This window comes from Tribolium madens, unplaced genomic scaffold (genome assembly GCF_015345945.1).
Source record: "Tribolium madens isolate multiple individuals breed KSU strain unplaced genomic scaffold, Tmad_KSU_1.1 Scaffold_3;HRSCAF=73;Tcas5.2_LG2, whole genome shotgun sequence".
Lineage (NCBI taxonomy): Eukaryota > Metazoa > Arthropoda > Insecta > Coleoptera > Tenebrionidae > Tribolium > Tribolium madens.
Window position 1 is genome coordinate 694832 of NW_025401006.1, and position 12828 is coordinate 707659.

General features: G+C 31.4%; 1 protein-coding gene across 1 annotated transcript in view; it reads right to left on the reverse strand.

The window, feature by feature from the left end:
- Positions 1–11133: 11133 nt before the first annotated feature.
- Positions 11134–12828, reverse strand: part of LOC123007702 — a 5004-nt gene continuing 3309 nt past the window's right edge. The window contains exons 2-4 of the mRNA XM_044403119.1: positions 12258–12611; positions 11772–12000; positions 11134–11706 (exon numbers count right to left, since the gene is read on the reverse strand). Coding sequence (XP_044259054.1) covers positions 11279–11706; positions 11772–12000; positions 12258–12284 — 684 coding nt within the window. The 5' untranslated portion in view covers positions 12285–12611 and the 3' untranslated portion in view covers positions 11134–11278. The remainder of the gene's footprint in view (positions 11707–11771; positions 12001–12257; positions 12612–12828) is intronic.

Here is a 12828-nt window from a genome sequence, read left to right on the forward strand (position 1 = left end):
CCTTAAGCTATGTGTAAAATATTGTTAATTAAAAAAAATATTTAGCGCTTAAAATCGTTGAAAAACTACAATTTTGTAAGAGTAAACTACCCTTCCCGAGAGGGTGAGAAGTTCAGTGGTGGTGGCAGCAAGTGCGGCCATCAGTCCTTAAGCTATGTGTAAAATATTGTCAATTAAAAAAAATATTTAGCGCTTAAAATTGTTGAAAAACTAAAATTTTGTAAGAGTAAACTACCCTTTTCGAAAGGGTGAGGGGTTGAACTTTAGTGGCAGCAAATGCGGCTACCAAAGTTTAATAAGATTACGTAGAATGTCTGAGTTTTATTCTCTATATTAAAAATTACAACCTGTTCAATTATTTGGTCAGCAAAATAGGCAGACCCATTTTGACAAGTTCACGATTTTGGCCTATCGCCCAGACTTTTATTATTGTCAATCAACGCAGACGACAGTGTAAGGAAGTTTTGACAACTGTTTGGCATTTCTCAATACGAAACGTCAGATTATTTTTAACAGGTTTAAAGCAAGCCTTCTAATTCGAAGAATAAAATGTTGTACTCAACTCGTTTGAGTGTAAATCGGACGCTTTATTCCATCTCGTGGATGATAAACCACTCGGTGAAATAATCCGTCCGATTTACACTCAAACTCGTCGAATAAATAGGTAACTATTACATAGACGCAACTATGGGCGCCAGCAAAAATTTGTTTTATAGTAAAACTATGATTTTATAATTATACTCGTAAGTTATTTCAGATAATATAAAATTTAAAGGTGCCCATACCGTTTTTGAAGCTAGGGAAAACCATTGTTAAATACGAGTAAAGTTCCTTCCTTACTCATAACTCAAAAACGAATTAATATTTTGGATGCGGTTTTCACTACATGATAGGTAAAGCGTATTATGAAAATTATAAAAATGATAAGTATTAGAAGCTGAATTTGTTACATAAAATCACAGAAAATAATTGTTTAGCGTAATTTTTATTCTGTACGATTGGTCTGCTAGTTGCTAGCTATAGTTGCTAACAATTCAAAATAGACGGAACATTCATCTTCTTACACTTTATGAATTATAATTACCTTTTGTTAAATTACATTTTGTTAAATTAACTTTAATTTTAAATCAAAAAGTGACATTAGATTATGGTTTTATATTTTTATAAAAAGTCTGCTAGAAATGGATGAATTTTATTAGATCATTACAAACAAAAATGTAATGATGTGTCGTTTACTCGTATTTTTGGAGTTGTAGAACCATTTCACGTCTATAGTTAATAATATGCATACGAGTAAGGCGAAGTATAAGCATATCCTGTAAAAAACATATTTAAAATAATAATAATAATATTTAATTGTGTGACATATAGGCTGTGTCAGAACTCGCGCCCAGAGAAAAAAATATGTAGTAAGATAAGATACCAGAGACATGGAAAAAATGTTTTTTTTTAAATCTGTCGAAGAATTTTGACATTAATTTTTTGACATTTGACATTTTGCTAATAAAAGCCATAAATAACATTAAAAACAGAGTTACAATTTAGGATACAGTTTCCTCGTTTCCCCTTATAATAACCTATAGCAAAAAAATGGAAAATTATTTTTCCAACAGAAATAAATAGTCAAAGTGCAAAATCTAAACTCTCATAACTTCGAAATTTTTTATAGATAGAATTATAGATAGAACATTTTTTACATGTTCCTGGTATCTTACCTTACATGACATTTTTCTCTGAGGCGCGAGTTCTGGCATACCTGTATACGTCGTACCACAGCCATCGCCACTGCTGCCACTTTTCACAAAGTTTTTTTTTGTATGAAAGAGTAAATGTTCTTCACTCAAAATTTGTCAGTAGGGTTCAGTTGTAACACAGATTCTTCTTTTCGATAGAAATCAAATGTTTCTGACCTATTTTACCTCAAAAAACGCAATTGCGACGTTGCAACTTGCCAGGGTAGCGATGGCTATGGCACAGGTAGTAATTATCATACCATAAGAATATAATGGAGCTGTATAGTAGCTACTCGAATAATATGATGGTACGTATCCATATGAAGGGTATACCCATTGCGGCTTTGGGACAGGAACAGCAATGCAAATTGTTGTCAAAGTAATAAGAAGAAGTAAGATCTGAAAAAAAAAAAATGTGAGCACCAAAACATTAATTAAACTTCACGATCAATCTACATATTTCTATACACACAAATTTTATACATTTTTTTGGGAGTAATCTGATTTATATTTTTATTAAAATACAACTTACATTACGAAGACACTTCATTATTATTAACAAAGTAAACTAAGTGACTATATGGCAGTGAAAGAAGAGTCAAACTGACTTCGTCAACTTATGCCATTTTTATTTATATAGATAGCTATCATTCATATTGTTTCTATTGGAGGTGTGTAGGTATGTATCAACAAACACTTTATGGATTTTCAGTCATAAAGCAATTTCGGTATGTAAAGCACATTCTGTGATGTAATCTGTTTACAATTGAAATGTTCTTTATTGTATCCTGATAGATTCATCACATTAACACTTAATGACAGTTTTACACGTCTTTATAAGTGCCTGTGTGCGATTAAATCGGACCTAATAATACTTTGGTTACCTTGAAATTTACTATTAACTTAGCATATGAATGACTGAGTTAAGCTGTGGTGATATATGATCACGTCCTTGTATCTAAAACAATGCTTCCTCCCTAAAAAAGGGTTGTTCAGTTTGGGTTTTCCCGCAACTAAACCACTTTGGGAAGACTATTAAAATTAAATGAACAATGCTGTTTTTACACTAGTGTTTCTTTTACAAGCATTATTATTAATAAAAAAACGACGATCTTTGTAAATATGAGGAGCACAATCAGAAACAATTCAACATATCTCATTTCTTTCTGTCAGGTACAGAGGCGGACACGAAATTTCGGACATCAAATTTATGTCAGTTAAAAAAATGTAACGTTTTATTGTCATTATGATTGACGTTTGGAACTAAAATTTGAAAGTTTTAGTTGAGTTATTTTTGGCGTCGATTTTCCGAAACAGTAATTCCAGCAATGCATGTTTTTATGTAAGTTCAATAAATTATTTTGATTTGTTGTAATTTTTTCTCTAGCTATCAGAATAAAAATTACAAAAACCGGAAGTGCGGTTGGTTGCATAAGGCCCGTTTTACATTTTTATGACAGTCGAATGACAAATCGTCCAAAATTCCGTGTCCGCCAGTGTATTGACTGCATCAGACCATAAGTTAAAGATGATAATATGCCCAAAATAATTCATTCTCAGTTAGCTTTTAATTCTGGCCTGATTCAAAATAAATCACCTTAATATAAATATGAGCCAGATCATTTCTAGAAAATGACAATTACAAACTCTATTATTAGAACAGTTTTAACTAGTAAGAATATAACTACTTATTAGTAGGCTAGACATTTATCTTATTTCTAAAATTGAAAAACATGCATTCATAATTGACATTGCAGTTCCAAACACACATAACATCCAGAAGACTTATCAAACAAGAATTTTCTAGATAGCTACATGATCTTTACCAGTCAAATTAAAAACATGTGGAACATGAAAAAAGTTAAAATAACACCAATAATCATTTTGGAGTGGCACCAAACAATTTAAAAGTAAATCTTGAACTTTTAAAATTAAATTCAAACTTAATTATTAGGATTCAAAAAGCAGTCCTTTTAAAAAATTGTAATATTGTTAAAAATTTACGAAATTCATTTTCCTGTTACCAAATGTCAGATTTTACGTCTAATTTTGACGTGATGTATACTTGGTTCAATTTTTATAAGACTCGCCTCAGACGATCGTTTCGAGTACCTTTTTTTGTCCTTAGTCGTAAAAATTCATACAATCGACCAATTTTATTTTTGAGGCAGCAAAGGGTAAAAAAAAACACCTTGTTAAACTGGTCAGTTCGTCTGGAAGTCTGGTTGGCTTTTCATTCACTTGGGCGTGTTATTTTTTTAAATTTTGGCAAAACGTCTTCATACCTACACGTAGTTCCTGCTGGGTGATAAAAATTTAATATGTTTTATACATTAAATTGTTAGCTGAAGAGGACATTTTTTTTAAATTTTTATTTTTTTATTCGAACTAGTACGTTTTTTATGTAAATGTTTTTGAAACCAACCCTGCATATCCAGTTAGCCAGCGGCGGTTGCAATATGAAGTAACGGGTTTGTATTTAAATAACGAATTGGTCGTATGTACAGAATGGGGCAAAACTGTCTCCCTATTTTAATGCTTAATAAAACAAATATTATTGGAAATACAAATACAGGATGGTCCCGATATAACCTGTCAAAAAATTCTGGGTAATTAGAAAGGTTCAACATGTCCGGAAAACCTCTTTTTGTTAGGTCAAAAATAATGGGGATAAATTAACCACTGTCCATACACATTCGACGCTACTGATCACAGAAGTCAATGGATCACAGTCATAGTCAGGAATTAATTGTTAGTGCTTGTAAGAATGCGAATATCTAAGCAACCATACTTAAATCATTTGTAACCGATATTTTTGACAAATCTGACAAATTGAATTAAATTAATAACATTTGTTGAAAACGCTGTACGCTTTGTGCATTAAACATCAGGTAATGTAAGTTTGTAGGTACAAACAGCTAATTTTGTAGGCTAAGATAAATGAGAAATGAAAAAAATAATGTGGTGTTTGTCAAAAGTATTATAAATAAGTGTGCACAAAATTGTGGAAAAATTGTGTAACAAGAGGATCGTTTTAGTTGTGTTTACACCCAAAATAATAATGTATTGAATAAATTATTTACATTTTACATACTTTTAAACTTTAACTAAGAATAATAACAATTTTTAAAAGTAAGCTGCATTGAAAACATTAAGCGTAAACTAAATTAGAAAAAATATTTTATAATAAATGTTCAATGTGCCTCCCGTTAGCATTAATACACATTTGGAATCTGGTTCGCAGCGTCTGCTATGCGTTGCCAAAGTTGGTCTTCTGTATTTATTTCCACTTCGTACACCAAATTTTTCATGTGGCCCCAAAACCAAAAATCTAAAGGAGTTAAATTTGGGGATCGGGGAGGCCATCGTAGCAAGGCTTGCACACGTTGGATATGATATGGATATAATAATTGTTCTCGTAAAGTTCGCATTACAACGTGTCGAGAGACACCAACTAGTGAAGCGAGTTGTCGAGTACTGACACCAGGATTTTCTTCTACGATATCTAGAATGGCTTCCTCGGCATCAATCGGGACGGTGACGACCACGATCGTGCATTTGGGGTACCACAGAACCAGTCTCGCATAAACGTAGATGCAGTTCTACAAAAGTAGAACGGGACGGAAGGGCCCTTTCAGGAAAACGCTCGCGGTATAATCGCCTAGCCTTTCTTGCATTACCATGTACTTCGCCGTAAATGAAATGCATACTACAACTTCATCACTTTGATTCACAAATTTAAAATTAAACTTCACCAAACTTGACAAATGTCGTACGTTTCGTTGGATACGGATTTTAAAGAAAATGCATTTATTGTTGCAAAGCAACCAGAATTATCTTTTTAATCCCTATTAACTCATTAGCACACAGCAAAATTTGGCCTAATTTTCAATTATTTTTATCTCGAAAACGAAAAGACTTTTATTAGAATTTTTTTTGTGTGTGACTTCTACTCATAGTCACCTATTACTGGATTTTCTTTGGCAGGTTATATCGCGACCACCCTGTATTTTATTTTCGTGATTTAAGAGTTTAACTAAAACAGTTTCATTTTATTTGGTTTTAAATATAATATCTTCCAAGTGCTGTCCACCATTAGTGCTGCACTGCAGGGGCGGACTGGCAAATTTTTATATGGAGTGCTAAAAGTTGAAATGAGGGCCCAATATACAATACTATAAAGATATGTATAAAAACTACTTGTCACTTAATGTAGTATTTTTTTTATGAAAGAGTTTGTTTACTCTATTGAGATTGTGACGTCAGTTAAAATCGTGATGGTTTAATAACCGAAAAAAAAATCTAAAAAGTTTTTAGATGAACGTCATCAGAGGCTGCTTGTAATTTTAATTTTTGTTTTTCTTTTCGTTTCTGTGCACCAAATTTATACTTATATTTCGATTTTTCCATTTATTTATGCCCACTAATAATACCTAATAAAAAAAAATAAAAAATTAAAATTAAATTCATTTAAGTAAAAACGATATTTTATATCGGTTGACTAAAAAAATGTGTGGCATAATTTTAATTACAAACACCCCTCTACAATTGAGAATAGATAGTACAGTATTTATTGACCCAACTCAAAAAATAGAAAAATTACAACTTTCCAAAAGTCGTTATGAAAAAATGATTTTCTGGAAATATTTTTGTTACCGTTTATCCGATTATTATTAAATTTTGCATAGACAAAAAGACACTCTTTGATTTGGTGTAAACGGAACTCTTGTAGAAGCTATACATTTTCGGTAGCAATGGGTCCTTCCAGTGTTGGGATCATAACTTTTTTTCGGCTTATTAATTTCTGTTTTTGATACAGCCCAAACATTTTTTTTATAAGAAGGGTAGTTTCATATCGCCAAAATGTACCGTTCTCGAGTTATGTGAGTTTAAAGTAAATTCTACACCGCGCTACAAAATCAGAATTTATAAATTTTGGGCGTACCTTGGAAAGAATCCACTACAAATCACATCGCTGTCAATGCTGTCATATTTAATGTAAACTTCATTAAATCCAAAGGAACATTTGTTTTTCTGCAAACGTCACAAAAGTGACCACTTTTATGACTAAATGACACAGGTAAAAGTTTTACTTTTCAGACATGGAGTAAAAACACTGTTTTTACACCTAGGCGTTTTTACTTTTACTTGACACTTACTTTGACATTTATCACTGTTGTCTCTTTCTTGTCTCTTTCGCTTTTTCAGCATTTTCTGGAGAGGTACAAGGTAGATTATCAGCATTCGACATATTGCACTATAAACTACACCAGTTATTCACCAGTTAAATCAATTAACACTTTCGAAATTTCAACACAAATTCCGAAACTGACGCGTGACGTTTGTTATGATTTTATTGCAAAGCGTCCTGATTATTGAGGTGATTTACTTGATTATTGGTGTGTTGCTCTTTTCGTTCCATCTGAATCGTTTGCAGATAAAATAGTATATGTTATTTGGAGTAAAAGTGAGTTTATGTGGCTCAGCTGAATCCATTTGCCTCACTCCGTTCGGCAAAATGAACGTTCAGCTTCGCCACATAAACAATCACTTTTACTCCTAATAACATAATCTACTATTATTTCTTGATGATTATAAAAGCTGTAATTTTTCTATTGCTTGATGAGTTGGATTACTGTGTTATCTACGCTCATTTGTAGAGGAGTATTCGTGATTAAAATTAGTACACAAATTTTTGAATCACTTGTATAAATCTGCGCGGACGGAATTTTTCTTACATGCGTGTAAGACCTTATAAACATTGAGCTAAAATAATTGAAATTATAGAAATTATACTTTTATTTGTTTTGATGGCAATTTTTTAATTCCTTCAAACTAAACACACTTATATAGCTTCTGCGAAAATCACGGTTCAGCACTTCTTGGATTAGCTCTATGCATTGTGGAAAGTTTATTTACAAATTTAAAATAATTGATATTATTTCAATGAGCTCTTGACATAATAAGCCTACCATAATTGGGGGCCCGTAAGACCCGAGGGCCCGGGGTGCTGTGGCACCCCGGCACCCCTGGCCAGTCCGCCCCTGCTGCACTGTCTCAAGCGATTTCTGAAGTTTCGCATTACAGTCAAATCCGGCGAGCGCGCGGGCCATGGAATGTCGCCAATGTTATCCAAGTCATCCGAGTGCACGATATTACAATGAGAGGAAGTAACACTTGTTTTTTAATATATTGTCTTCTATTTCGGTGTCACAATAAACATTTTGTGCAACTGAAAATAGTTGCATAAAATGCAATTTTCTGACACCGAAATAGAAAAAGATATTTATTGCTCACTTCTTCTCACTTTTCAAAACAGATGTTACCAAGAATGGATATGGGATGTAAGTAGGTATAGATAGCAATAAACATCTTAAACCAAGGAAACCCTAATTTACATCCTAAGCTACATTGTTGTAAGATTTATAATTTTAGTCAATATTTATTACTTCAGTTGGTTGACTATAATAGTTAGAAAAAGCCCCGTTTGCCAAAACCAGGCACCGCAGTTTGCAGTTGTACGCTTTTCTTTTGAATACACAAATGTAGTTAAAAATAAATTTCTAAGTTACGTAGGTATTGGAAAAAAAGTTTTATGTACAGGGTGTTTTATAAAAACACAAAAAAAGAAAAATGTCAAGTATAATAAGATACCAGGAACATGAAAAAAAAGTTAAAAAAATTCCATCTATAAAAAATTCGAACTTATGAGAGTTTAAATTTTGCATTTTAACTCTATTTATATTCGTTGGAAAAATAATTTTACATGTTCTTTTGCTACAGACTGTTAGAAGAGGAAACAAAGAAGCTGTGTCCTCAATTGTAATTATGATTAACGTTATTTGTAGCTTTTGTTGACAAAGTTTTTGTACCTTTACTGAATAATTATGAAAAAACATACCTATACAAGATCATCGGGAACAATAGACATAAAAAATTTAAAATTAAAAAAAATAAATGTGTTAAACATTTTTTTATGTTCTTGATGGTATCTTATCTTACTTGTCATTTTTCTTTTTTTTGTGTTTTTATAAAACACCCTTTAAACACCACTCGGACTGTCGTTCTCGTGTACAAACTATTTTGCCTATGGATGAAAGTAGAGTATAAAATGTTACTTCTGAATCAGGACATTTGGCGTCTTAAAAAACAAGGCAGAATCCTACAAATTGAGCTGTTTGCCTAAAAGCAAACAACCGAAAAAGGCTTAAAACCTCTAAAAAAGCATTAATTTTTATGTACCCCAAAAATTCCCAAACATCTGTAGACCACCAAAAATTGGGCACACGAAAAAACAGGGTAGAATCCTACAATTTTTTTCCCAAAAGTAAACAACCGAAAAAGATCTAATAAACTTATAAATGCCTTGCTTTTAGGCACCCCAAAATGGCTTTTTGTTTCTGGACCAGGGCATTTGGCGTCTTCAAAAAACAAGGCAAAACCCTAAAAATTTAGCTGTTCTTACAAAAGTAAACAACCCTAAAAATTTAGCTGTTCTTACAAAAGTAAACAACCGATCTAAAATCCTTAAAAAAGCACCAATACAAAAGTACCAAATATCTGTAGACCACCAAAAATTGGATACATGATAAAACCGTTAAAAATCACCCAAAATCATGCAAAATTATCTCAAGAGCACTTGAGTTGTTTTTAAACATTCCAAATGGCTTTTCGTTTCTGGACCAAGCCATTCGGCGCATGTAAAAAAGAGGAAAAACAACACCAAATCAAAGAGGTATATTTGGCGTCTTACAAAACAAGGCAGAATCCTAAAAATTTATGTTTTACCAAAAGTTAGCAATCGAAAAAGACATAGACCTGTCCTTAATGTGTATTAACACCAGCCGACTAATGCTTCTCAAACCTTTATTGCAAATAATATATAAAAACCAATTAAAAAGTATATACAGCTTCTAGCAATACCTAATGTCTGGTAGATAGTGAGATAATGTGTACTATGTCTAAAATAGTGAGAATAATAATAACCTGATATAAACAAAATAGAAAAAGTCATTACATTTAAAAAAAAATACTTAAGCGTACCGTTTCTCTGTCAAAAAAAAAAACAGAACACATAGGAAAAGTTTAGGCATGATAAAAAGTAGTTAAATCTAAAAAACATGTTCAAATCAATTATGCCACAGAACTCAAGCCTCAATTCTGAAGCAATTTACTTAGTGATTAGCAGCGAAAACTTTCCAATTTTAGAAAATTTGAATTTTCCAGAATGAAATAAACACTGTTCTGGAAAGTTTCCATTCAACTAAAAACTAAACTATTAAAACATTATAATGAAGTATAAAATAAATTACAATAATTGAATAATAAATGTTACCTTTTGGCGACCTGTATATGGCTGCTGAAGAATAGTGTCAAAATTAAAGTTTTGGAAATTTTGATTGGAAAGTTTGCGGCAACTTTTAAAAATCGTGGATTTACCCAGCAGTACAACTTACTGACACGTTAAAGGTATGAAGAATAAGGTAATAAAATGGTGAATTTTGTAGCCTCATATCTAAAAAAGTCTTAGCTTTAAGAATGTTTTTAACATTTTTTCTTTACTCTTTGAATATCCATTAAGACCGTACCACTGTTTTAGTGTCAGAGTTTTCAAGCAATTTTTACAGGTCATGCGTTAACCGGCAACATTTCATTTAAGAAATAAAAAAAAATATGACAGTGGTTAAACTTTATGTTCTAACTTTCTTCATTTTGTTTATATGTATTTACTAAGGTATCATTGGTGACAATTTCAACAAAATTCGGCAATCCTTTCTAAGCGTTTTTTTGAAAGCAGTATATAAAAAATTACATTTGATTATTTATATGTATTTAAGTGTAGGTATAACTTTTTCGTCTGTTTTTATATTAGTTTCGCATCTTGAAATCTTAAAACTTTGTATAATTAGTCATCCTTATTGACACAGTTCTTAATAATTATGAACAATGTTGGAAATTAATTTCAAAACAAAAATAAAGTTTAATTATGTTTATTAGACAAAGGTATCGTACAATTTATTTTTTATTTTCATATCATCAGTAATTTAGGTGACAAACTAAACATAAAAGAACAATAATTTTGCAAACCATTAGTATCAAATTAGTATATATTTACAAAGAATCAATAAATGGAGCCTTAAACTCAAATATATCTAAAATTTTAGAATTTGAACAAGTTCCATGTGTCACAATGAAGCTCTGTGAGAAATATTTAACAATGTAAAAGGGTATTAAAACCGTTATAGGTAAGTGGATTTTAGTATAAGTTTTTTGATCCACTTGATAATTTACTTCCACTAAAATATTGCATAACAATGATTTTTGAACAATTTTACTAATAGCATCTACATAGGCTACAATATTATCTTCGACAAAAACACAGTAACTGGCGTTCGTCTGGTGTAAATCAAACAATTTATGTTCATTGTCTCTTGTGCAAATAATTCCTTTCGTACATGCTGGTATGTGCTCCCAAGCTGATGTTGATGTGGTGATGCAGATGCTGCTGTGGCCATTCATCATTTTTTTAATAATTTCTGTGTGAGCTAGCCTATTTTATTCTCATAATTTTGCAAACGACGGTCAATGTCTTCCTCTCCTTTCAGCAAACCTTCAAACCATATCAGTCCAAGGTGCTTGGCCAGTGTTTCACAGTAAGATATATTCCCAACTAATATCAAGATTTCCACTTGACATTTCACAGTATTGTCAAAGTGACAGTTGTTTTCATGTCCTCCCAGGTCAAACTCCCCCGCTTTTTGACATGTTTTTCTCTTTCTCTTACGAGTAAGGGATGCATTGGAACTATAATCATCATCTTCTAGTAGATCATCTGAGCTTGATGAATCGCTTATTGAACCTAGCTGTGTTGTATACATAATGTGTTGCTTTCCAATACTCTTATTTTCTATTTCTTCATAAGCAATTGCAGTAACTTTTGTTTTCTTGTTACAATTAGCTTCAAGTACAAGTTCTGTGAATAATAAAATGGTGTTAGATTCGTACACTTGTATTCCTCTGTGATTATTTCAGATTTACTTATCAGTATGCTCATCAGATCAAGAGGATCTCTTTCCATTGTTATTATTATTTTATCAACGTACGAAATAAATTCTTTTATTAACTTAACACATATTACTGATAAATTTGTACTATTAGAAAGTAGAAGGTAAATCCTTCGGCGTATATCATCCTCTTTATAGAAATATTTTTTATTCTTTGTACATTCATCATGGAAAATGGCTCGAACGTCAAATCCATGAATATCCTAGAAACAAGCAAAAATTAAAAACTACACTCAATTGCTTTTTTATAGAATGTTGTACACAAAATTGCATTTATTTACGCATACACAGATTTAAGCTACAAGCCCTTCTACTTTTACCTAGACTTAACAGCTTTTTAAAGTTAATGCTATGCTATTTACCAAACAGTTTTAATTGTATAATGTGCTATGTCTGTGTTAAAAAAATCATTATTCAAATCATTACTCATTCTATGTAACAGTTATAAGGTAATACTCACTGTACTTAATGAGTCCTCTCCTTCCATATTCGATGTCCCATAACAGCAAACCAAAACCTTTATTAAAAATATTGAAATTTTAATGTCTACTTATGAATTTAATTTGAAGTTAATGTTTTTTTTGCTTTCTTTCTTAATCCTCTAAAAAAAATAATCATCATCACTCAATTTAGATACATATATTATAATTAAACAATATTTGCCTGTTGACAGTTACGATCACCAGAGGGCAGCTTAAGCCTATGGCTTTCTCCAATTTGCATAACAGGCTTTGTCTCTAAGCTGCAAAGTTAAGACTTCTTTTGTAATTATGTTCTTATGCACCACCAACTGACCTTGAGATTGAAAACATCTCTAAAATTATATATTTTACATTCTTTAGTAACATTGGATTCCTTCTTTCGAAAAAACTGGATTTAGTAGCTTTAACTAATTTATTTATGTGTTTTCTGTTTCTTCTACTAAAGAACATATTTTTTTTTACTTAAATTTATTATCATTTTTATGTAGCCTGTTTACTGATTATTATTTTTTAACGCTCTTCCTTTTATGTATTCGTTTAGTGGAGAAT